Source organism: Uranotaenia lowii, chromosome 1 (genome assembly GCF_029784155.1).
Source record: "Uranotaenia lowii strain MFRU-FL chromosome 1, ASM2978415v1, whole genome shotgun sequence".
Lineage (NCBI taxonomy): Eukaryota > Metazoa > Arthropoda > Insecta > Diptera > Culicidae > Uranotaenia > Uranotaenia lowii.
The window spans coordinates 84,390,190-84,414,804 of record NC_073691.1 but is presented as its reverse complement, the minus strand read 5'-3'; the positions used below and the strand labels follow the sequence as shown (position 1 = coordinate 84,414,804).

Genomic DNA, 24,615 nt, shown 5'->3' with positions numbered 1-24,615 from the left:
ACGGGGAAGGTGAGAAAGTCAATTGTTGTCCCTGTGGGAAGACACGAAAGTGGGAAGCAATCCACAGTGGAAAAACGGCATATCGTCTGGCCTATGCATAACGAAAACAGAGAATCCAATAGTCTGGGGGAATATTGAAAGTGTGTTTCGAATCCACAAGCTAGCCCAACAATCGAAGAAGAAAGACACGAAATCGATTGTGTGTGCGTGTCCGTCTGGCTGTGCGTCTGGTGTATCATTTCTGGTATACCTATCACACCTTAGTTCGGTTCTGTGATCCTGATTCAGACCTGTGTGAGATAGTGCGAGAGGGAAGGTTATTAATCAGCTTTGACGAAGCTGGCCAACGCTTCGAGCGCTGCTGGGGGTGGCCCGGAGAGGCCACCTCAGCGGGATCAGGCGCAACAACAACAACAACCAGATTCACAACAACCGACTAACAACAATCAGGAAGCGGCCGGGCAGGGACGTCCGAACCATGGCCCCCAAGAAAATCAGGTTGCGGCAGGTGGGCCGGAACCTCAGGAATGGAACGCATCCGGTTCTGGTGCCAGTGGCCAAAATAATGCCAGTGGCAACCAGAACCCGAATAATGGGAACGCGTCCAATAGCAACAACAACAATGCTAATAATAACGCCAACAACAGCAATAATGCCAACGAAGAATGTGATCGGTTCAGCTTCGAGGACTCGGACCGATTTGAGGAGGACTCCTTATGTAGCTGGAGCTCCGAGCCAGAAAGTGTGTGCAACAACTGGCGCGGTTGGAAGAAACCTATCGGAATTTCGATAGCTTTCGGTGTTAACGGCAGTCGAAGATTAGCGGATGGTGGTAAGTGTTTATAACCTTTTCATATCTTTTTTTTTGTTGGTAAAAACTCTGCAGTGAAATCGGACAAACATGGGCCAAACCAAATAGTAGATGTTCCGTTTGCGGCCGTCATTGTTTTATCAAACTTTCAACAAATTTTAAAGAAATCCATAGTAGAGCAGTTTAAAACAAAAACTAAAAAAATAGCTCAAAAGCAAAGTTAACGAGTGTATTTACATTTAATTCCACTACAAAGCATAGTTCAGAATAACTTAATATTTGAATATGAACATTTTATTAATTCTTGTAAATACATTTATTTTTTTTTTCTCTTTGTTATAATAAGAATAAATTTAGATTAGTTTCAATAATATCTTGTTCATAATTTCAATTCTATTAAACTCATGTTTCCCTTCACTTTCTCTTTTGCTGAAATTTCTTCTATGGACAGTAGACAGTAATTAATTGTATTTTTTTGAACATGAATTATTATTATTATTATTATTATTATTATTATTATTTGCTGCCAGCTAGTCTATTGCTTCAAGAAGGACGATTTTTTGAAAAATTTGTTAACAAAAGGGCAAATCTGAACAAAATTTGTTGGCCTAGAGGAGGCCAAAAGACGAAAGTAAAAGATAATAAATAATAAGGAACTCGAAGTTCTAAGTTTTTTATTGAATCAAAGCTGCAGCAGTGTTAATATCGTATCTAAGAATTAAACAACATTTATGTTCATTTTTAATTTTTTTTTTCTATCGTTTTTTAACACAAAATCTAAAACTTTTCAAAGAGAAATTTCAGTTTGTCATTTGATTTAGCAAATAATAATGAATTATTCCGGGCAAAATCAAAGTGTAAAGCTGAAAACAGTCAAAAATAAAACCTTAAATTTATGATGATTATGTAGCTTTTTCAACATTACTTTTGAATATTTTATGAACTATCCAAAATCATTTGAAAAGTTTGACAATTATGTTGTTGAATAAATTTTAAAAATAAATATTCGACCTTTTCGGCCGAATACTTAGTTCAACAATTCGGCCGGCCGATCTACATTTCTAGTTTTATGTTATTTTATGAAGTTTTATATTTTTATGCCAATCGATCACTTTTCCAAACGGCCATGATGCCAAATGATTTTATGCCAAACGGCATAATGCAAACTGACATTATGCCAAACTGCGTACGACCCTTTCAATATTATCGGCAATGATTTTGCGAAAACTTAAATCAGTTAAAAAGTAGGACACCCTTTCCTGGCATAATCTCACAGTATTGTAGAAAAGTTAAAATTCAAATGGGTGTGCTCTGCCGTTCTACGCAAGAATGTCCCATGTGACTTTTGGGTCATTTTCACTTTTTTGCTGGAAACGGTCTTGTTTGATACTTACCGTGCGAATACACAACCCTGGAATTGATGAGTGAGGATTTGATAATTTTGTGAGATGGACTGAGGAGGGAGGAAAAGCTATAGCTAGTGCTAACGAGCCATTCGACGACGACCTATTGTTACCCAGCCAACCTGCTCGTGATCTCCAGTTGCCGCCCGAGTCTGATAGCGTTTGGTTGGTGTCGAACCACATCGCTTTTTAAAGCTTATACCTAAATTTGTTAAATACCTAAACTAAGCTAAGTGAAATTAAAATAAGTTAATAATTATCTAGAAGTGCCAGTGTTTTAAGTTGCATGCATAAACTCGGAAATATCCAGCTTATAAAATTCCGGTACGGTGCATGCAGAAAACCATTTCGGAACTCGGCCATTGTTCCATATTTGCATGCGGCTTGAGAGGGAACTTCGGAACCAAACGGACAATCCAGGCCATAGTTGGGATAGGCCAAGGCAGCGAGTCGAAGGATAGCAAGGTAACCGGTCCTATCTCCAACCATTTGGTCCTTCGAGCCGGATGACCTGGACCTCGGAGCGGTTTCGGAATTCCGGAAGGTAACGCCATTTTGCACGCTATCTGGTCTGGCGCTATTGTTCGGTCGGAACAATCGGGCGACTCCATTGGTATTCCTGGTTTGGCGTGGTATCGCCATTTTCAACACCACACACATCGTGCTCGTTTTATTGGGCAATTTGGATCTACGGTCGGTTGATCACAAGGGTGATCTGGTTTACGGTGCCCAAGCGAAACGCAGCAGATTCGGAGGAGCTTACTGGTCGGTTTGGTACAGCGCATCGGTTCATCGTGTGGCACGGTTTCGGGAAACGGTCGGTTTCCATTGGCTCGGTGTCGATTGGTTCGGCAGCAGGGTTCGAGAGCGGACAAAGGTTCGGTAAGGTGGCAACTATACAACGCAGGTTCAATGCAGTGGTGTTACAAGGTTGGCTCGGGTAAGCAACAACAACAACGGGTCGAATAGCTTATAAACCAGTCCATCTCAAATTTCCCACTCGGTTCGGTTGGATCAACTGATTTCATGTTCATCAATCAACATTCAACATTCCTCACAACATTCATCAATCAACTCTCATCAATGAAATTCATCAATCAACTCTAATTCCAACAATCTTCGAGCAACTTTAATTAAATTTTCGAAGTGTTTTCCGACCGTGGTGGTACTGCAGTGGTTCTGCATTTATGTATTGAAATTGTTAATTTGTGTTGGTTTTTGTGTTTCATGTTTATGAATGAGAAAATTTATTGTAATAGTGTACGAAGTTTATTGAATCAAATTTTATCTGCATTTTTAAATAAAATACTGAAAAATATTTTCGTTGATAACACTTTTTGCGTGTGAAGCCCTGGGTGTGTTACCGGCTGGAATTTAAGTCTCATTCGTTGGTTGTTAAGATTCTCTTTGGAACATTTTGTTGAAACAAATTGGAGCTAAGGTTCACTTTGTTGGTTTTTGATTGGAAAAGTCCAAAATGCCTCCCAAGGTATCCAAGTCAAGCAGTCTAAAGACTTTGCGGGTTAAATTGTCGGAAACTATTACGGATTTTGAAGATATAAGAAAGTTTATTTCAATTATCGGAGAAACTACCACGTGCAGTCAGGTTAAGGTGAGGCTGGAAAGGCTTGACGATTTGTGGGAGAGATTTAGCTATACGATTATCGAAGTGAAAACTCATGAAGATTTTGTTGCGGAAGACTTTAACTTTTCTAAGGAACGCCAAGATGTTAGCGATTTTTACTATGAAGCCAAGGCAGTGTTGATGGATAAGCTTAAGGAGCTGCAGGAGCCTTTTGTCGATAGTGTTGATCGCTTGAATGAATCGGCTGCTCATCATACTCTAGATCATGTTCGGTTACCACAAATAAAATTGCAGACATTTAGCGGGAACATTGATGAATGGATGAGCTTTCGTGATCTGTATACTTCTCTCATTCACTGGAAAACTGATCTTCCAGATGTAGAGAAGTTTCATTATCTCAAGGGCTGTTTGCAAGGTGAGCCAAAGAGTTTGGTCGATTCTCTACAAATTACGCGAGCAAATTATCAGGTGGCTTGGGATCTTTTGGTCAAGCGTTACAATAATAGTAAGTTGTTGAAGAAGAAACAAATTCAAGCTTTATTTAGGCTTCCTCAACTTACAAAAGAATCCCCATCGGAATTGCACAGTTTGGTTGAAGATTTTCAAAAGGCGGTTCAAATTTTAGATCAGGCAGTCCAATCTGCTGATTACAAGGATTTGCTGTTGATACATTTGCTAACGAGTCGTTTAGATCCAGTTACTCGTCGCAGTTGGGAAGAACCTCGGCATCTGAGGAACAAGAGACAATTTCCCAGCTTATGGATTTTCTTCAGAAAAGGGTCACTGTTTTGGAATCTTTACCGGTTAAACCTGCAGATTCTAAATTCGCTCATCAACATCCTTCGAAGTTTCGGTTACCATTTGTAAAAACAAGCTACGGATCCTTCCAAACGTCAGGTTCAAATTGCCCCATGTGTTCTGGTGGTCACTTCTTATATGAGTGTGCTGAGTTTAAAAAACTAAACGCAACGGAAAGGGACTCGGTATTGTTGAAACAAGAGTTGTGTCGAAATTGTCTTCGAGCTGGGCACCAGTCAAGGGAATGCAAATCAAAATTCTCTTGTCGGAATTGCAAGGGACGTCATCACACCTTGGTTTGCTTTCGAGATGGTAAAAGAAATATTGCAAGCACAAGTAGCTCAAATTATCGGAACCACGGAAATTCGGTAAATTCGGCAAGCATAGAGTCAGATGAGTCAGTGAACGTCACGTCAGTGTCGGCGTCAGGTGTGAAGCGTCCGTCTACGGTTTTACTAGCTACGGCGGTGGTTTGGTTGGAAGATGAATATGGTCGGAAGGTTCCGGCAAGAGCACTTCTCGATTCCGGGTCGGAATGCAATTTTGCCACGGAAAGATTGAGTCAGCTTATCAAGGCAAGTCGGAAAAAGGTGTCGGTTACTGTGCAAGGAATTGGTCAATCAAATGCACAGGTGAAGCAACAAATTCGAGCAAAATTACGGTCGAGAGTGTCGGACTTTTCTCTAACGACGGATTTTCTAGTTTTGCCTAAGGTTACTGCAAACTTACCAACGCAATCGGTTGATATTTCGGGCTGGAGAATGCCCCAGGAAATAACTTTGGCAGACCCAGCATTTTTCACATGCAGATCAGTAGACCTTGTGTTGGGCATTGAATCATTCTTCTCGTTCTTCAAATCAGGTCAGGAAATTTCTCTGGGCAACAACCTCCCAACACTGATTGAGTCTGTTTTTGGATGGGTGATTTGCGGTGGTCAATCTCTATCAAGCAAAGGTGACCAAATCACCTGTAATGTGTCAGTTTCGGAAACTATAGAGGACATGGTTTCACGGTTTTGGTTGAGCGAGGAAATCGATGTTGGTCCCAGTTTTTCGCCTGAAGAAGCACGCTGTGAAGAGATTTTTAAAAAAGACGTTCAACGTTCTGAAGATGGTCGGTACATTGTCAGTTTACCAAAGAATGAGTCTGTCATTCAGCGTTTGGGTGAATCGAAGAGAATCGCGATCGACCGTCTCAAGGGTACAGAGCGCAGGCTAGCTCGGAATCCTGTTTTATATGAAGAATATCATAAATTTATGAATGAGTACATACAGTTGGGTCATATGCGAAAGGTTGAGGAAAGGGATGCCAAAAAGCGGTGCTTTCTCCCACATCACCCAGTTCTGAAAGAGGCCAGCACAACGACTAAAGTTCGTGTTGTCTTCGACGCAAGTTTCAAAACTTCTTCAGGCGTTTCTTTGAATGAGGCTTTGCTGCTGGGTCCGACAATTCAACAAGATCTTCGCTCCATTATTTTGCGCAGTCGGACAAGACAAATCATGATCGTTTCAGACGTCGAAAAAATGTTTCGGCAAGTTTATGTCAGGCAGGAAGATCGGCCTCTACAATGCATTCTTTGGAGAGGTTCTCCAGAAGAGGAAATAAACGTCTACGAAATAAATACGATCACATATGGTACGAAGCCAGCTCCATTCTTAGCAACTAGGGCCCTGAAACAATTAGCCATTGATGAAAGAGAAAACTACTCAAAGGCAGCACAGGTACTGCTGAACGATGTCTATATGGATGACGTCATAACCGGAGCAGACACAACGGAAGAAGCGATTATTTTGCGTCAGGAACTCGACTCAATCATGAAAGCGGGTGGATTTTTACTTCGGAAGTGGGCTTCGAATAGTCCTGAAGTGTTGAAAGGAGTTTCACAGCAAAACTTAGCGATCAAGGAATCAGACGAAATCCTGTTGGACCCAGACCCGTCAGTTACTACGCTTGGTTTAGTTTGGAGACCAAAGTCAGACGTTTTGAAACTCAAATTTCAAATTCCACGGTTAGAGTTGACGGAACAGTTAACGAAAAGGAAAATCTTGTCAGTTATAGCGTCTTTGTTTGACCCACTGGGCCTGGTTGGAGCTGCCATCACGACAGCAAAAATTTTCCTACAATTACTTTGGACCTACGAAGACAGTAATGGTAAAAAATTGGATTGGGATTCTCCTCTATCTAAAACGGTGGGTGAGGAATGGTGGAAATTTTATAAACAACTCCCCTTGCTACAAGAAATTACTATTGATCGTCGCTTAATCATTCCTAATGCTGTTTTAGTGGAAATACATTGTTTTTCGGATGCGTCAGTAAAGGCTTTTGGCACGTGTGCTTACGTGAAAAGCAAAGATGCAGAGGGCATTGTTTGGATACGGTTGGTCAGTTCTAAATCCAAGGTTGCACCACTTAAGTGTCAGTCGATTCCACGTTTGGAGCTGTGCGGCGCTTTGATGGCTGCCCAACTCTACCAAAAGCTAGCAGAATCGCTTCAAATATCGTGTAAGGTATATTTTTGGACAGACTCTTCGTGCGTCTTGCGATGGCTGGAATCGACATCCTCCACATGGACTACATACGTCGCAAATCGTGTTTCTAAAATTCAAATCATAACAGAAGGCCACACTTGGAGTCATGTTCCAGGAGTTGATAATCCAGCGGATATTATTTCTCGCGGTATTTATCCAGAATCTATTTTAGAAAACTCACTATGGTGGAAGGGACCCAGTTGGTTAATTCATGACCCAGAATTTTGGCCTAAATCTGCCTTACAATCGTCGAATGAAGTTGAAGAAGAGAGATGTCGGAAAACTGTTGCTAACGTTTCCGCACCGTTAGCAGACTTCAACGACTGGTATATTAGTCATCACGCCACATATACGGATTTAATACGAAAAACAGCGTACTATTTGCGACTCATGGAATTATTAAAACTGCCCAAAGAGATGCGCAAGAACTCCGGATTTTTATCCACGGCTGAGCTAAAGGTAGCAGAACACATTTTAGTTTCCCGAGTGCAACGTGAAACGTTTCCCAATGAATGGAAAGCTTTGTCATCTGGTCAGGTTGTTGCATGTAAATCCCCTTTACGTTGGTTCAATCCTTACATTTCTCCTGAAGATGGGATCATGAGAATTGGTGGCAGATTGAGTCATTCACAGGAATCAGCTGATACAAAGCACCAGATTATCCTACCAGCTAAACACCCTTTCACACAGAAGCTGATAGAACACTACCACGAAAAGCTGATGCATGCGGGCCCTCAACTTATGCTAGCTGTAATTAGGCTGAAATACTGGCCCCTTGGTGGAAGAAATTTAATTAGGTTTGTTGTTCATCGGTGTATGAGATGCTTCAAATCAAGACCGTTGTTAGTTCAGCAGCAAATGGGTGACCTCCCCCCTGCTCGGGTAACACCGTCAAGAGCATTCTGCAAAACCGGAATTGATTATTTCGGTCCTGTTCTTATAAGACCAGGACCCAGGAGAGTAGCAGTAAAGGCCTATGTCGCTGTCTTTGTCTGCATGGCGGTAAAGGCAGTACATTTAGAGCTAGTGTCAGACTTATCGACAGGAAGATTCCTTCAAGCTCTGAGAAGATTTTTTGGGCGCAGAGGAAAATGCCAAGAAATATTTTCAGATAATGGGACTAACTTTGTGGGAGCCAAGAACTACCTTCAAGATCTCAGGCATCTTTTGCAAAATAAAGATTTCCAAGAGAAGGTTTCGAATGAATGCGCCAATGATGGAATCAAATGGCATTTTAATCCCCCAAGTGGTCCGCACTTTGGTGGCTTATGGGAGTCAGCTGTTAAGTCTGCAAAACAACATCTTTTCAAGGTCATGAAGGAAACAACGCTCTCGATTGAAGACATGACAACACTTCTGGTTCAGGTAGAAGCCTGCCTGAATTCCAGACCACTAACTAAGATGTCTGATGACCCTGACGATCTCGAACCATTGACGCCTGCTCATTTTTTAATTGGTTCATCACTGCAGTCGATTCCTGAAGAAGAGCTGGTAAATATTCCCTTTAACCGCCTTGATGCAATTCGATCCGTTCAGAAAAATCTTCTGAATTTCTGGAAGCGCTGGAAAATGGAATATTTAAATCTACTACAAGGAAGAACAAAGCGTTGGCGTCCGGCAGTGTCGATAGATGTTGGTCGATTGGTCGTAATCCACGAAGATCATCTTCCGCCACTTAAGTGGAAAATGGGAAGAATTCACGAGGTTCATCCGGGAGAAGATGAGATTGTGAGAGTAGTCACACTTAAAACAGAAAAGGGATTTGTGAAGCGTCCAGTTGAGAAAATATGTTTACTGCCGATTTCTGAATCGATTGATTCGAACGAAATGTCGTCGTCAGAATTATGAAAATGTCAGAAAGATAGAGTCTGTTTACTGTCGGAATGTGTAAGATTGATAGTCAGAAATGAAGTTTTGTTTTGACTGAACTGACTGAAAGAAGAATTTGAACCTGTATAAAAGGTCTGAAGGTTACTGTCAGAAATGTCTGAATAACTGTGAGAAAGGTCTCTGTTGAAAAGCATGAGTATGCTTTGGTCTGATTGGTAAAAAAGAGATGTCGGTTTATCAAAATGATTGATGTTTTTTTTAAAGGGTTGATGAATGATTCAGAAAATGCTGCATTTTCAGGGTGGGTGAGGATGTTTGATACTTACCGTGCGAATGCACAACCCTGGAATTGATGAGTGAGGATTTGATAATTTTGTGAGATGGACTGAGGAGGGAGGAAAAGCTATAGCTAGTGCTAACGAGCCATCCGACGACGACCTATTGTTACCCAGCCAACCTGCTCGTGATCTCCAGTTGCCGCCCGAGTCTGATAGCGTTTGGTTGGTGTCGAACCACATCGCTTTTTAAAGCTTATACCTAAATTTGTTAAATACCTAAACTAAGCTAAGTGAAATTAAAATAAGTTAATAATTATCTAGAAGTGCCAGTGTTTTAAGTTGCATGCATAAACTCGGAAATATCCAGCTTATAAAATTCCGGTACGGTGCATGCAGAAAACCATTTCGGAACTCGGCCATTGTTCCATATTTGCATGCGGCTTGAGAGGGAACTTCGGAACCAAACGGACAATCCAGGCCATAGTTGGGATAGGCCAAGGCAGCGAGTCGAAGGATAGCAAGGTAACCGGTCCTATCTCCAACCAGGTCTCTTTTAGTGTTAACTTTCGAATAAAAACACAAACAAGTATACTTTGTTCTGAACTTATACGAAATTTTCATCAAGGTGGTTGTCTCTATGTTGATAGTTCTACGCAAGAATGTCACACTAGAGAAAATTCTATGAAAAATGCAAATTTTATCAAAAAATTGTCTTAAGATGAGTTCAAACTGTTGAATTTAATGTTATTCACTGAAAAGAACACTAAAATAGAGGGCAGAGGAGGAGCGAGAAGCCTTGAGTGTTTTATTCAGAGAAATTTTCACTTAACACTTTTCGGTAGGCACTACTTACAAGATCCATACTCAACTATACATTTTTATGAACAAAGAGGAACGTATTTCTCAAATTACGGTTTAGCGTGAGTTTTTGGCAAAAAAATAAACTAAGCAAGCTTTTAAAATGATAGAAAAATGGTAGCTGTGTGACAGTTTTTCGCAGAACTAGCATCGGCATGCGTTCTGATTCTACGCAAAAGTGTCACACGGAGCATTTTTGGCTCTAATTTGCTGTTTTATTTGTAGGAAATGTAATTTTTTTGGCAGAAAACATCGTAAAATGATAAACTTGAACTGTTCACTACGAAAAAACTGTCGGTGAATTTTTAGTTTGAGAGAAAAATTGGAAATATAGCTGATATTTCAATCGCGTTTTTCTCGTTTGCCCGTTTTTCCACATGGGACAATCTTGCTTAGAACGGCAGTGCTGCCGTTCCAAGCAAAACTGTCCCATGTGACTTCTGGGTCATTTTCATTTTTTCGCTGGAAACGGTCTGTGTTAACTTTCAATTAAAAACACAAACAAGTATACTTTGTTCTGAACTTATACGAAATCTTCATCAAGGTGGGTGTCTCTATGTTTATATTTCTACGCAAGAATGTAACATTACAGAAAATTCTATGAAAAAAGGTCAATTTGAACAAAAAAAATCTCTCAAAATGAGTTTAAACTGTAGAATATAATGCTATTCACCGAAAGGAACACTAAAATGGAGGGTTGGGGAGGAGCGAGGAGCTTTGGGTGATTTACTAAGAGAAATTTCCACCAACACTTGTCGGTAGGCACTACTTACAGGATCGATACTCAACTATACATTATTATAAACAAGGAGGAACGCTTTTCTTAGTACGCATTACGGTTTGAACATGATTTTTTGGGAAAAATAGAAACTATACGAGCTTTTAAAATTATGTGCAGTGTGACAGTTTTTCGTAGACTAGCATCGGTATGCTTTCTGATTCTAAGCAAAAGTGTCACGCGAAGCATTTTTGGCTCTTATTTTCCGTTTGTTGTAGGAAATTTATTTTTTTTGGCAGTAAACATGTGTAAATTGATTAACCTGAACTGTTTACTACGAAAAACTGTCGGTGAATTTTTAGTATGAGAGGAAAATTGAAAATATAGCTGATATTTCAATCGTGTTTTTCTCACTTGCTCGTTTTTTCACATCGGACAATCTTGATCGGAAGGGCAGTGTAGTAAATTCGACAATAAATCTATATTCAACCAAATTAAACACAACACTTGCGGTAACGCAAAGAAACTTAATTTAAAGAATTTGGTCCAATGATTTCTGAGATATAGAATGCCTTTTTTTGGTGTTTTCCGGCTCCGAATTTATCTGCGGTCCTCAATGTGTTAAGACGGCTAGCCTATTGAGGACAAAAAGACAAACAAGTGTAATATTTATTTAAATAATCTCTCATTGTTCTTTATTATTTGGCATTTTTGCGAAGTTTTCGAAAATTTACTAGAAAATAGTGAATATTTCATAGTGACTAGTGCTGGTAACTATTACTAGTAATTATGATCCTCCAACTTTTTTGTCAAGGATTGTTAGCATGTGTTCTTACATGTAACGTTTCGCATTGTTTTTAAAAGTCGCTAGTTCAACTATATGAACAGAGCGGAGTATACACAGAAAAAAAAATTGACTACTATGTGTCACTGAAAACTGCAACCTTTAAAATAAATCACCTGTAATTAACAAAACCTGTAATTTTAAATTGTTTTCCTTGAAAATTAACGAAGATTCATTTATTATTACAGCAAATGTCCTGTAAAAAAGATTGTACACTAAAAATTAAATGTCACGTTATCATGTTTTCAACCTGTAAAATTACGGTAAATGTCCTGCTCCTTTTTGTTACAGGACATTTGCGTAATTTAACAGGAAATAATTTTTGCTGTGTAGAGATTCTGCCAATTTTCAATAATTAGTCAATATAAAGGAACGTAATGTCTGGTGAAAATTTTTGAGAAAACGAAATCGTTTAAGTGAACAAAAGGAGGAGGGAGGGGTAATCTTTCGGTCATCCTCAGAAAAAAATTGCAATTGAAACAGGGTTGCTAGCGAACCGGGAAAACTGGGAAAAACTTTAGAATTTCATCGTGCCACCGGGAAACCGAGAAACAACCGGGAATTTCGGCCCTCACCGGGAAAATTGTCATGTTTCAAAATTTTTCACGGAATGTCAAAAATACTTTTTAAATTATTTCTAAATTTAAGAGTAGTTTTTGACAATCACGATATAGATAAACGCTTATTTTCGTTTATTACTAAACAATAAAATATGAATCGCGTTTTTATCTAACTGCGAAGCAATATGACATAATATCACAGAAAACATAATAACTCAAATGCTACAAAATTTAATAATGAAACAATTATAGACAAAACTAAACACAAAACTAACTAAAGTCGAACCTGGATAAGAGAGATTATCCAGGTTCTACTGTACCAGTTTTAGTTTGCAATGATTCAGTTTTCGATATACATATTTCATAAAATTATTTTATGCAAAGAGCAAATAATTTGGCAATTTGAGACGTTTTTAAGCAGAGTTACGTCTCTTTTTCACCAGAAAAAGATATTGGGTTTTCAATGTTGTTGTATATTTCGTTGGAATTGGCCTGAGAAACGGAGCATTACATCGCAAGTGTTTAGTTTTTAATTTTTCCTACGTAAAATTTTTGCTTAAAATTCCTACGTTGAAATATATGTCTTATGTAAAAAATGTATCGAAAACAAGCTCCTGTCGAAATCTAAGGTCTCTACCCTGATACAACATAAAATCTTATATTCTTGCAAACAACTAACAAGTCTTCAACAACAACATTCAACAAAGAAGTCTGAGGCCCTTTACATTGATTTTTTTATTCAACATGATTTTAATAGGAAAATCATCATTTATAACTGAGAAAAAATCTGGGAAAAACCGGGAAAAACTGTGAAATTTCAAAACGAAAAATCGCTAGCAACGCTGAATTGAAATAGCCAAGGTTCCAGATTCAGAATATCAAATCTTAAGCTAAATTTTATCTTAAAATTTCAATATTATTGTGTAGGTGAGCTGAAAGCAGTGTCGGTGATATAATTGCTGTAGATCTTGAAATCCAGGAGTGTTGGTTAAAAATCACTAAAAGATCTTATCACAGAGAACAGACGTACAAGCTGGCCCACGGAACTTGTGTAAAAATTCCAACCTCCTTTTAAACCAATTTTTGTTCTTTGGCTGGGACACCAGATGTCTCCAAACACACCAAAGAGAACTGTCAAAACAAAACTGAGAAAAAACAACAAAAATTGAGTCAGTTTTAAACAGGTCGAATGAGCTACTAGGCATGTTTCAAGAAAATTTCTGTAAGAGCTTCGTAACACATTCGTCATGTTGCCTAAAAAATGTATCCTAAAGTTTATTCGTTATTTTCTTCAAACTTGCAAGAAGTACAAAATGTTGAACAATGGGATGCAAATGTGATATGTGAATGAAACCCGCTTGAGATGCCTATAGAATCAGTACTGCTGGGTGGGAATGATCTTCAAGATTGCTCTTATTTGACTGGGCATAGCCGATGCCTCCTCTGACTTCGATAATCGTTCAAGAAATGCGAAAGCTTGATCCAAAAGTTTTCAGTTATTTGTGCCGCAGTAGTACTAAAATAAGAAAGTAAAATTTTGCCAAGTTAAAAGTAGCTCTTAATAATCACATTTATCAAGCAATAAATTGAAGCCGTTCGTTTAACTGAGGTATTGATAAATTTATTCATGAGTTGATATACGATTACGCCGTTTCGAAAACTGAGCACTTAAAAGTTGATTTGTAACTTTTGAACGGCGCAACAGATGGCACTGTTTCCAGTCAATTTTTAACGTATTTTTCTGCTGATAGCTTTTGAATTTTTACACACTTTTCTGAAGATTTTTTGTTCGAGTTTGTACGTCTGTTCTCTGTGATCTTATGACTGTTCAGCATGATGGATTGATTGCCTTGTTGCCGAAAAAATGATGGAATGATAAGGGGATAATTTTCATTCACAAGGGAAAAACTTAAACCGAGGCAAATCGATTTGGGAAGTTTTTTGCGTCCCAAACTCGATTTTTCTCTCCCTTCTTATTTTCTGGAATTTAGTAATTTTAAAACTAAGCAGTTTAGAGTGAAATCGATCAATGATAATTGATGAAGTAACTAACCTACACGAACAACAAAAATATGTAAAATCTTTTCATTATCCTTTATTCATTCAACGATACAGATTAGAAGGGAAAATGCCAAAAAGTGACAGTGACTCCCGGAAAAACACAATACAGATTTCGTCTAGAGATAATCTTTGTATTTTACAAAATGGGGAAACATACTTACTTCTATAATTTTTTCTCATGGTAAATTACTCACAGTCTTCATGAAAATTGATCATTAAATTAAAACCTTTTTTCTAAATCTTTTTGATATTTTACACTTTTGCTAAAAAGTTCACTATTTTTTTAATTGAACCTTATATTTTCAAAATTTATGCCGGAAACAAGAGCTGATAAGAAAATACAAATTTGCAGTTAGTGCTCCTAAATAAGTCCAAAATAATTTTCGAATTCAGTCATATCACGTAATCTCTTTTCTCGATCTATTGTTGCTGTAATCTCTTGAGAAGATTTTATTAAATCTAACTCTTACTATGAATATTTTATATTCGATTTCTGTTTGGCAGTACTTTTATTTTTTTCATGCTCATCCATAATATGAATATTTGATGTGATACATTTCAAACAGAATTAAATAAAATAAGATCTGAAATATAAATTTTCGTTTTTGAATTTCATAATGTAGGTTATTGATTTTAGGTTTAAAATTTATATTTGAATGATGAAAAATTGAGGGTGAAAAAAAAAACTCGCGTAACAGAATTTTCACTGTGATTAAGAACCTGAAATTTATGATCAATTTGCAGTACATCCTGAAATTTGTGAAAATAATATTCACTCTAGTCAACCCACACTGCTGGGCAAGTGCAAACGCACCTTTAAGCCATGTAACATCAGCCATTTCTATGTATAAATAATTTTTATTAATTTTTCCAAAAATCTTTAACTTATTCATCATTATACTACAATCCCCTCCGCTCCTTCTCTCAACAATGAATAATTGTGTTATACTTCTTTTTTTTTACTTTTTCCATACTAATTGGATCTTCGCCTTCCCATCGAAGTCCTTTCATTTAAAATAACTACATCTTTGCCTTCTCATCAAAGTCCTTATTGTTTTTTTTATTATTATTTCTTTTTACTTTCTTTATTTAGAAGCTTCGCCTTCCCATCGAAGCTCATTTATTTCAATTTATCAGAATCACAACCTTTTCATCGGAGTCCGTTTTGCAAATATTCATTTTTTTTTTGGTTTTACTATGAATTGGTTTTATTTTTTTAAATAATAATTTAACTTTGGTTAGAAACTGTTTCAAAAAATTTTTTTCTTTTCAACGTTTTGGTTGTCTTTTTTTAACATTATTGTTAGCAATTGGTTTTGCAAATTTTTTTTTCAATTGAGAACTCGATTCTTTTTAATTCTTTTTCTCGATGTTAAAATTCCGGATCTTAGGCTTCGCCTTCACATTGAAATCGACTCAGATTTTTTTTTGGTTATCTAAATAAGACTTCAAAGATTTCGGCTGAGATAAATTTTCAATATTCAATTTTTGAAAAGGTATTCTGATTTTCCTATGTGTTTACAAATAACATTAGATATTACTTCCGTACTATATGATTTCCGAATATTTGTTTGTGAAAAAGTGCTTTAACTTTTTTTTCACTGAGCCGTTTTCTTATTATTGAAATTTGAACAGCTAGAATGTAATATCTTTACTACAACTTAAAATATTTGAGGATCATCAACATAATTATTCAAGTCATCATATAATTGGTTTAGTCGATCGATGAGAACTTTTTTTCTTTTTCAATTTGAAATTGTTTCACAAATATCTATTCTTTTTAACAGTATCGTTATCTATTTGTTAAACAATGCTAAAATATTGTTAGCAATAAGTTTTAAATTTGAATATTTTTCTTTATTAAGAGTCGAACTTGATTTATTTTCACTAAGGTACTCTTCAAAAACTAAGTCTTCACCTTCACATCGAAAAAGTTTGTATTTTTTTTATGTGATATTTTTCTAAAGAAAACTCTGAACATTTCGGCTTAGTAAAATAAATGAGTTGCAGAAAAAGTGTTTGAATTTTCCAATGTTTTTGCAAATGATTTTGTTAGCAAAAGTTCTGTAAACAATTGGTTTCGACTTTTTTTTCAATTGAGAATAATTATTTATAATGGATCTCCGCCTTCCCATCGAAGTCCTTTTTGTATTCTTTTTTTTTTCATAATAAGACTATCAGGATCTTCGCCTTCCCATCGAAGTTCATTTTTTTCTTTTTTCTTTATTTGAAATATATTTTTTTTAATCGTTTTTTTTTTCATACTAATTGGACCTTCGCCTTCCCATCGAAGTCCTTTCATTTAAAATAACTAGGATCTTTGCCTTCTCATCAAAATCCTTATTTTTTATTCAATTATTATTATTTTTTTTTACTATCTTTATTTAAGAACTTCGCCTTCCCATCGAAGTCCATTTATTTAAATTCATATGGATCACCGCCTTCTCATCGGAGTCCTTCTTGCTAATTTTATATTATTTTTTTTAAGGATCTCCGACCTTATTTTTGTTTAATCACGACAAGATCATTATTTATGTATATCACTCACCTAATCATGGTCCTTACCAACTACGCCAATGTCGTATTCTCATAACTTTTTCACGAAAATGAACTAGCCGCGTCTATCGTCTCGAAAGTTCGTTAATAAACTGATTTTTCCGTTGCTCGTTTTTGCATTTCGTTTTCGAACTCTCTTACTCTTTCCTTTATCATCGATCACTAACTCTCCAAAACGATTATCACACTTTCATCGATGAATACACGATTTCTAAAAACTAACCCTTTATTCTTATTTCTTATCTATTCTATGTATAAATAATTTTTATTATTTTTTCAAAAATCTTTCACTTACTCATCATTATACTACAATTTTCATTTTAGAGTGAAAAGTGTTGTGTGTGAGCCTACTTGGTTGAATAATTCTAATGAATCAAATCAATCGAAAGATTCCCTTTAAATCCCTTTTTTAAATAAGAATTAAAGAAAATCTTTCGATTGCTTTGATTCAGCTTCATTTTCCTTTTTAACTTCAGCAATGGTAGCTAATCCAGTTCCGCACTACACATTTTTCACCACTTTCACAAAAATCAGGCAAAATCAGGCATTTCGAAAAAAAAAAAATCAGAAAAATTGAACGGTTTATCACGTTGTCAGGCAGAGCCTCGAAAAATCAAACAAATCCTGAAAAATCAGGCACAATGCAGAGATGTCCTGAGAATTCAAAATTCAAATCGTTTTCGTTCGGCAGGCGCAAGGCAATGTTCACTTGGTCCGTCGGTCGAGCAACGAACGCTCGTGTGCATTCGTGTACGGCAAGCTTCGTTCTGTTGTTTCGTTGTTGTGATTTTATCCCTGCGAGGCATGAAAAACATGAATGCAGAACTGTTATCTTCGTGTTGTGCACATTGACGTAATGATTGGAACGAAGATAAAATCAATCTGCATATAACGAGTAAAACTCGGAAGAAATCAGCCGAGCAATTCTTTCCGAAGCGAGTTTACGCACCTCTGTCGGAGACTCGCAAACGCAAATCGGGCCTTTCTGATCCGGGTTTCGATGTCTTTTCTGGTACCACCATCAGACGTTATCCGGCTACCAAGATACTGGAAGCACTCCACTTTCTCAACCTGATGCCCAGCTACCACGAAATTGGAGGGTTTTCCCGTGTTGATTTCTATCGACTTGGTCTTTCCAAAATTGGTTTTGAGACCTGCTGCCTTGGAGCTTTCGGTGAGGTCGTCGAGTTTGCTCTGCATGTCTTGTTGTCTTTGGGCGAGCAAAACAATATCGTCTTCCAGGTCAAGGTCGTTTAGCTGCTCCTTTGTCGAGAGTTCCACGGCAATTCTCGTTTTGGTCTACAGTCATTCGATCCAGTCAAGATCTCATCCATTACGATGAGAAAAAGCAGCGGTGATAAAATACATCCTTGTCTCACTCCAGCACTTACCGGGATTTGTTCGGGCAAGACACCGTCGTGCAAGACTTTGCACGAAAATGCCTCGTACTGTGCATCGATGAGATGGACTAGTTTCTCTGCGACCCCTCGTCGTTTAGAGCATTCAGATGTTTTCGTGGTTAAGTCAGTCAAATGCTTTTTCGAAATCAACGAACACCAGTAGAAGAGAATCCTGGAATTCGTTGATTTGTTCCAGTATAATTCGGGGCGTTGTGATGTGGTCCACACATGATCGTCCGGATCGGAATCCAGCTTGTTGCCGTCGGAGGGTAGCGTCTATTTTCTCCTGGATTTTCAGGATCACTTTGCAGAGTACTTTGAGGGTTGTTCAGATCAAAGTTATGCCTCGCCAATTACCGCATTCTGTCAGGTCTCCTTTCTTCGGAACCTTTACGAGGAAAACCTGCATCCAGTCGGTCAGTGTTGCAGTATCCCAAATGTCAGCGAACAGACGAAGCAACATTTGTGCTGACAAGGCAGAGTCGGCTTTCAGCATTTCAGCAGGAATGCAATCGATTCCAGGCTCTTTGTTGAATTTCATGTCCTTGATTGACGCTTCTATTTCAGCCAGTGAGGGCGCTTCCGAGTTGACGCCATTAATGCGACTTACTGTTGGCGCTTCGAGCTGCAGGTTCTGTTGGCCATCGCTATTCGTGACTCGGAAGAGTTGTTTAAAGTGCTCAGTCCATCGTTTGAGCTGATCTGTTCAATCGGTCAATAACTGACCTACTCGGTCTTTCAGCGGCATTCTTGCATTAGTCCTTGCACCACTAAGGCGGCGAGAAATGTCATGAAGCAATCGGATATCTCCATTGGCGGCGGCTCTTTCTCCCTCTTCGACTAGGGAGTTTGTCCAGGCTCTCTTGTCTCGTCTACAAGCTCGTTTAATTGCCTTTTCCAGCTCCGCATATTGTAAGCGGACAGCTGCTTTGGCTGACCCGGTACATGCCTGCTTAATTCCGACTTTCGCCTTTCTCCGATCATCGACCATCCTCCAAGTTTCATCAGACATCCATTCACATTATCCACAAACTTTACCGAGAGTACCATGGCTCGTCGTGATAAAGGCATATTTGATTCCACACCACCGTCTGTCGGCAGTTCCGAGGCTCGGGACTCTAGCTGTTCAACGTATGCCCTTCTCACCTCTGGATTCTCCAACCGGCGGATGTCGTATCGACACCCGACTTCCTCCTCGCGCTGTTGGACACGCACAACTCTCAGTCGTATTTCACCAAGGACGAGGTGATGGTCAGATGCAATGTCTGCGCTTCGTTTGTTGCGGACATCAAGAAGGCTCCTTCTCCATTTTCGGCTGATGCAGATGTGCTCAATTTGATTTTATGTTCGGCCATCTTGGGATACCCAAGTGACCTTATGTGCTGGTCGATAGGGGAAAAGCGATCCACTGATCATCATGTTGTTGTTGCCACAAAATTCTACTAACAGCTACCCGTTTTCGCTGGACCTGGAGAACAGACGCGTGCGGCCACCTTCTCAGCCTATACATGCGACCAAACCATCCACCGGGGTTGGGTACCCAATCTCCGCTTAGGTTACTCGCATCCCAGCCGGCACCACGGGGAGGTTGAGTTATTAGCAGTTGTGAATAAAAGGTGATATGACCACTATGGGGACTCAGCAAAAATGGAGTCTAAAAAGTAGTTAATATTGCAGGAAAAAATCAAATATATCAATAAAAGTTGATAAAACATACCGGAACATGTATTTACCTAATTTATTTTAGGACCGATACACTGAAGCATCTGTGAATCAGTTTGGAAGAAGTATTGCGTTTGCACTTGCTCCCATACACGGGGCAAATTTTTTCACAAAAATACCGTTGCTTTTCACCAACATTTTTTTTATTTTTCACTTTCAACGAGGATGTGTTGATAACTATTTTAGTGATGCAACGGACGATAATTGATAATTTTTTTAGAATATAAATACGTATTTTCTAGTACATGTGAAAGTTGAACTATGGTGAAACCCGTTTGCACAAGGAATCGCGAAATTCGGGGAATCGCTTGAGTTTCGTGAACCGACTTTTTCCAATATTTTGATGAATATACACTAGGGTGGCCCAAAATTGTACTATGTCTGGGATTTTGGGGGCTCAAGCTTCAAATGATAGCTTAGGGTGTAAGAAACAATATTTTATATGGCGGCGACTCAGAAAAATGATGTTTAGAGGTCGCACTGGTTCGATTTTTGGAAAAAGTGTACTTTGGATTAAGATTTTCAATCAAAATTCAAAAGATGCACGGCGTTATGATGTGCAACTTTGCAGAAGAAAGTGTATAGCTATGACTTGTCGTTTCAAAGTAATTCAAGTTTCATTGTGGAAAAAAGTCACAATTTTCAAATTTTTGCTAAGAATTGCTTTAAATTATGATGTGGATGAGTTTCGAGCAATCTAAGAACCAAATAAACTCCTGATATCAAAATTTTTCATCCTTTTATCGATCCTTAAATCACCAAAAAGAACCATTTCATGTTTTTAGATTTTTTATTGATTGAAGGTCGTGTTACCCATACTTGGGTGACGGTTTGGTGAATGTGTTATGGCTACAACCACTAAATAAATTTAAAATAAAAATCTAGAAACCAGTCATGGTTGTTTCTGCTGATTGAAGGATCGATAAAAGGATGAAAAAGTTTGATATCAGAAGTTTAGATTGCTCGAAACTCATCCACATCATAATATAGAGCAATTCTTAGCAAAAGTTTGAAATTTGTGACTTTTTCACTCAGAAAAACTTGAATAACTTTTTAACGACAAGTAATAGCTGTACACTTTCTTCTGCAAAGTTGCACATCATAACGTTGCTCATATTTTGAATTCAATGTTGATTGAAAATGTTATTCCAAAGTACACTTTTTTTGTGAATTGAAAATTATTTTTTCACAAAAATCCATAGTATTGCGAAATTCAAAAAATCATACATACAAATTGAGAGTCCAAAACAGTGCAAATAAATTTTTAGTTTAAAACTTACATTATAAAGAAAATTTGAAAAATATTAGAGACACATGTTTGATACTTTTTCAAGATCTGAAAATGTTATTAGGACAATATGTCGAAAAAATGCGCTTTTTTCAAAAATCGAACCAGTGCGATCTCTAAACATCATTTTTCTGACTCGCCGCCATATAAAATATTGATTCTTACTCCCTAAGCTATCATTTGAAGCTTGAGCCCCCAAAATTCCAGACATAGTACAATTTTGGGCCACCCTAATATACACCCACACGGAGTGGAAAATTTTGAAAATTTAAAAGTACATCTACTAAGAACAGTTTCAAGTTTTTATAGAAATTCGAGCATTTGCGGGTATTTTGTAACGGTTTTTTATCGCTTGGAGGGGTGAAAAGAGGTGTTCCGAGTTCGCTCCGGTTGCTCGTCATGCCCTTACCTCCCCTGAATAACGGAAAACTGAAGTGTTGTAGCTGATTATTGTCTGGAAAACATATTTGAGTCACATTACGAGCTTTGCAATACAATAAATAATGTAACAATCGGGTGAGAAATAAGAGAGATATAGCGGTGCTAGTAAGGAATGTTAAATTGACTAACGGGTAGAAATGTCTGAGACGGATAAGGGTTAGCAGGTCTTCAAATACAGTATATCTATTTACAATTTGAATGAAGTTTGTAAGCTTTAACAATGAGAAAAGGACGAATAAAAAGCCTCTGAAACCCTGAATAGTTCAATCGACTCAATACCAAATCGAATATTTTTTCATTTTCTTGACAAGGTGCCAACCGGTATCTATTTACCAAAACAGTCGTTTGTACTAGATGGTCCCTTTTACCTATTTATGATTTTTTTTCGCTGCTTTTGTTCCAGAAGTGACGACATTGACGGAGCTTGCTGCACGTTGCGTCGCATCTTACATTCCGTTCGAGCTCGTGGAACACGTTTATCCACCAGTTCCGGAACAGCTTCAACTACGGATTGCTTACTGGAGTTTTCCGGACAATGAAGAGGATATCCGATTATATTCATGTCTGGCCAACAGTTCGGCCGATGAATTCCACCGCGGAGAGCAACTGTTCAAAAATCGAGCAGTCAAGGATCCGCTTCAGATCGGATTTCATCTATCGGCAACAGTCGTCGTTACACAGCCGCGAAATCAGTATAACGTTGCTGTCACTTTTGATCGACGGAAAATCTCTTCCTGTAGTTGCACATGCCTACCAGCTGCATACTGGTGTTCACACGTGGTGGCAGTTTGCCTTCATCGAATTCATTGCGTAAGTATTCTATTATTATTCTGTTATTTTATGAAGATAAATGAACAGCAATCTTATAACTCTTACTTTGTGTTTACACAGCCTACGAAAGTAAGCCTGAGAGCTCCAGTCTCAGAATCGTTGTCGCGATTACAACGTGATCAATTGCAAAAATTTGCTCAATATCTTATTAGTGAACTTTCACAGCAAATACTTCCGATTGCACAGCGATTACTCGATGAATTGCTCAGTTCACAACCCACGACGATTAACACGGTATGTGGGGCTCCTGATCCCACTGCAGGAGCTTCTGCAAATGATCAGACTAATTGGTATCTGGACGATAAGACTTTGCACGATAATATTAAGAAAATACTGATCAAGTTCTGTTTACCAACTCCGATGGTATTCAGCGATGTAAACTATCTGACGAATTCGGCCCCTCCAGCTGCGGCTGAGTGGAGTTCGCTTTTAAGACCTTTACGGGGGAGGGAACCGGAAGGAATGTGGAATCTGTTATCAATTGTACGAGAAATGTATAGACGTTGCGACAGGAATGCGGTACGTTTGTTAGAAATTATCACAGAAGAAGTGATGGCTTGTGATCAAATATTAGTTTGGTGGTTCAATATCAAACTGGCTCTGCTGGTTGGATCAAACGGACATGGAGGAGGCAAGCACAGTAACACTCATTCGAACTCGAACGCCACGCAACATGCATGTGCTTCTTTATGTGACGAAATAGTGGTACTGTGGCGGTTAGCTTCTTTAAATCCAGGTTTGGCCCCGGACGAGCGTGATATGTTGCATGCCCAGTTTACAACATGGCACCTGAAAATATTAGACAGAGTAGCGAAGAATATGGTAGCTTCGTCGTCTCACAGCAGCAAACAGCAGCAAAATTTACGTAACGATGCAGAACTGTTCACTGGATTTAAGCCAGCAATAGAAGCATGTTATCTTGACTGGGAAGATTATCCCATCGATGGTATCACGCACACTCAGGATACGAATCCGATGTACCATTGCCCATTCACATGTTTTAAGCAAAATAGTGAATCGAAAACAGAATCTGGACCTGGACAAGTAAATTCAAGCCAAGCGGTGCTACAAAACAACGTTAAGCAATTCCAGCAAATGCCACATCATCATCATCACCATCACTTTAATCACCATCATCATCACTCTACACATCATGCTAGTAGTAGTTTGGCGGTGGCATCTCATTCGAATGCTTCCGGTGCAGGAGCCGGCGGAAATGCTGGAACAGCGGCTAGTAGTAGTAGCAATTTAGTAACTGCAAATAGTAGCAACAATACTGCATCTTCTAAATCCCACCACCGTAGGGATTATCGACATCGAGAACGTGGCTATGGTTCTAGTAATAGCAGTAGTGACAGCGTACCAGATCGATTCAATGAAGCCGTGGCTAACTCGAAAATAGAGGCGCATCTCCCACCAACGGTGACATCAGCTAATACGGGTGGGAATAGATCAAGCGTTAGTAGCGAAGGATTCTGTGAAAATGATGACGATGTCAATGTAACGGATGAGCTTTCGACTCCTGGACCTAGCAGTAAGAAAGATGTGCGTGTAAGTGATTCATCGAATAGTTCATCATCAAGTGTGGAGGAAAGTGGGCCGAAGTTAATTACCAAAGCACCACCCGATAGCGGAGATGCGAATAGTATATTAAACGACATGAACAATTATGACATTTCTGGAAACATAAAATTATATGACGTCTACAATCCAGAACCTCCTCCAGGAACATCGAGTTCTACATGTTCATCTTCACCATCAACTGCTACGACTGCGACAAAAATAGTATCGGGCGACCAGCTGGCTCGGTCTAGTGCCAACAAACATATTGAAACTGATAAACTGACTGTAACGCCATCGGCAGTTGCATCTAGCTCTAAAGATGCAAGTCCCGACTCCGATCGTAATCCGCGAAGGCCCTCTAAAGACGAAAGCCTCTCTAGTTCAGATAGCCAGCAGAACATGGACGAATACAACATGTATTACTATGATTCTAAACAAGCTCAGGCACAACAGCAGCAGGAGAAACAACTGAAACAAAAGCAACCACAAGAACCGAAACAGCAACCGGAACAAGTATTTTCTAATCTCAAACCAACCGAA

General features: G+C 38.5%; 1 protein-coding gene across 1 annotated transcript in view; it reads left to right on the top strand.

Annotated features, from left to right (window-relative positions):
• Positions 1 to 24,615, top strand: part of LOC129737575 (zinc finger SWIM domain-containing protein 8 homolog) — a 28,260-nt gene that overhangs the window by 1,546 nt on the left and 2,099 nt on the right. The window contains exons 2-4 of the mRNA XM_055728734.1: positions 329 to 832; positions 22,085 to 22,491; positions 22,573 to 24,615. Coding sequence (XP_055584709.1) covers positions 329 to 832; positions 22,085 to 22,491; positions 22,573 to 24,615 — 2,954 coding nt within the window. The remainder of the gene's footprint in view (positions 1 to 328; positions 833 to 22,084; positions 22,492 to 22,572) is intronic.